Raw genomic sequence first — 1962 nt, forward strand, 5'->3', positions numbered from 1 at the left:
GGCACCCTCCACTCTCCTTCTGTGGGTGTGCTGGGGAGGGGTATCATGGGCACACACGGCACCCTCCACTCTCCTTCCTCTCCTTCTGTGCTCACCGGTTCCCTTGTCCACAGACCTCTTTGGAGAATGTTACCACAACAGTGAGGAACGAGCGTTCCGCCTGCTTCTTCGACGCTGTCCCCTGTGGGGAGAGGCCACCTGCCTTCAGCTTGCCATGCAGGCAGATGCCCGTTCATTCTTTGCCCAGGATGGGGTACAGGTGAGCGTGTGACTCAGACTACCCTGAGCCCCACCCCTGGAATCTACTTGTCCCTAGAACAGTGGCTTGGCCAGGCAGTGGTGGTGCACGCTTTTAATCCCAGCATTCAGGAGGCAGAGGCAGGTGGATCTCTGTGAGTTCGAGGCCAGCGTGGTCTATAAGAGCTAGTTCCAGGACAGGCTCCAAAGTTACAGAGAAACCCTGCCTCAGAAAACAAAAACAAACGCACAAAGAAAAGAATGGTGGTTGTCAGCCTGTGTGTTGCCACCCCTTTGGGGGTCAAACAACCCTTTCACAGGGGCTACATATGAGATATTTACATTGTGATTTATAACAGTGGCAAAATTACAGCTATGAAGTAACAGGAGATAACTTTGAGGCTGGGATCCCCGCACCATGAGGAACTGCCTTGGAAAATGGTGCCTCCCTCTTATGAGCTGTTTTTCCACAAGGAGACCCTACCTGCTACCTCAGCAAGGCCTGTCTCTAACTTTTGCCCCCAGTAGTGTTGGTGCTAACAGGAAGTGCCGCTGCTCACACAGGAAGTCTTTGTCATTCCCACAGGAAGTGCCACTCCATCCACAGGAAGTGCCACCAGTTCCCCAGGAAGTTCTTCCTACTTTACACTGTCTAGAGCGCTCCTTCTCCAGTTAGTGACTCTGTGGACAATCTTCCAGCGCTTCAGACAGAGATGTGCTTTGTTTTAGGAAATCCCTCCCTGTAGAAAAGCCCTGTTCTCTCTCCACACTCTCTCCAATCCTGACAGTCCAACATTCTGAAAGCTACTGGTATTGGGAACTGAGATCTGAAGGGAGCTCAGAAATCCCGCCCTCAGTGAAGTTCAGCCCACACAACAGGAAGTCGGGTTTATCCCAACAAGAGGTCCTGCTGCCTTGCCTTCTGAGCTGGCATTTCAGACGATTGGTGAACCTCATGGATTCCAGCTCTGCTGAATACTCTTTATGTTTGTTTGTTATGGGCCAGTCTTGTGCATGAAAAGGAGAAAACACCAGCACTCATCCTCTGGGGTTAAATTATCTGGTCCATGAAAAGTTCTTGACACAATGCCTGTCCTATAATATCAATAAAAGTTGCCTGCGCTGGGCCTGGGGCAGGGGTTCACCAGTTAGGGTACTGCTGCTCTTACAGAGGACCCAAGTTTGATTCCTGCCACCCACAAGGCTGCTCACAGTCATCTGTAACCCCAGTTCTATGGGATCCGGCGCTCTCTTCTTATCAATCTGGTCACCATGCCCATTGTGTTAACCCCATAGTGTTAACCTCCCGGGCAAGAATAAGATCACTACCACAGTTTTTGAGCCAAATTTGAAGCATTTTTGTTTTATAACAAAACATAACTTCAGCCATCACAATAGTATGCACACATGCATTCAGTGAGCCACACCTCACACCCATGTGCGTTAAAAGAAAAGTTGGCTGGTCAGAGGCAGAGGCTGGCAGATCTGTGAGTCTGAGGCCAACCTGGTCTACAGAGCGCGTTCTAGGACAGCCAGGGCTACACAGAGAAACCCTGTCTAGGAAAACTGAAAAAAGAAAGGAAGGAAAGCTGGCTGTTCCATTCTGTTGGCCAGCCCTGAGGAGGTTGCCTTTGACCACCGTCCCCAAATTCTGACCGTTGAGACCCAGTGCAGAAGGTTAGAATCTCGGGTTGGGTGCAGTGTGGATTCACACGCTCACGCCCC

The 1962-nt window shown here is 50.7% G+C and overlaps 1 protein-coding gene across 6 annotated transcripts in view; it reads left to right on the forward strand.

Annotated features, from left to right (window-relative positions):
• Trpm4 (transient receptor potential cation channel subfamily M member 4) overlaps window positions 1-1962 on the forward strand; it is a 44321-nt gene that overhangs the window by 17805 nt on the left and 24554 nt on the right. For all 6 annotated transcript variants that reach the window (XM_026789134.1, XM_005366811.3, XM_026789135.1 and 3 more), the window contains one exon: window positions 114-259. In XM_026789134.1, the coding sequence (XP_026644935.1) occupies window positions 114-259 (146 nt within the window). The remainder of the gene's footprint in view (window positions 1-113; window positions 260-1962) is intronic.

This window comes from Microtus ochrogaster, unplaced genomic scaffold (genome assembly GCF_000317375.1).
Source record: "Microtus ochrogaster isolate Prairie Vole_2 unplaced genomic scaffold, MicOch1.0 UNK14, whole genome shotgun sequence".
In the NCBI taxonomy this organism is placed as follows: domain Eukaryota; kingdom Metazoa; phylum Chordata; class Mammalia; order Rodentia; family Cricetidae; genus Microtus; species Microtus ochrogaster.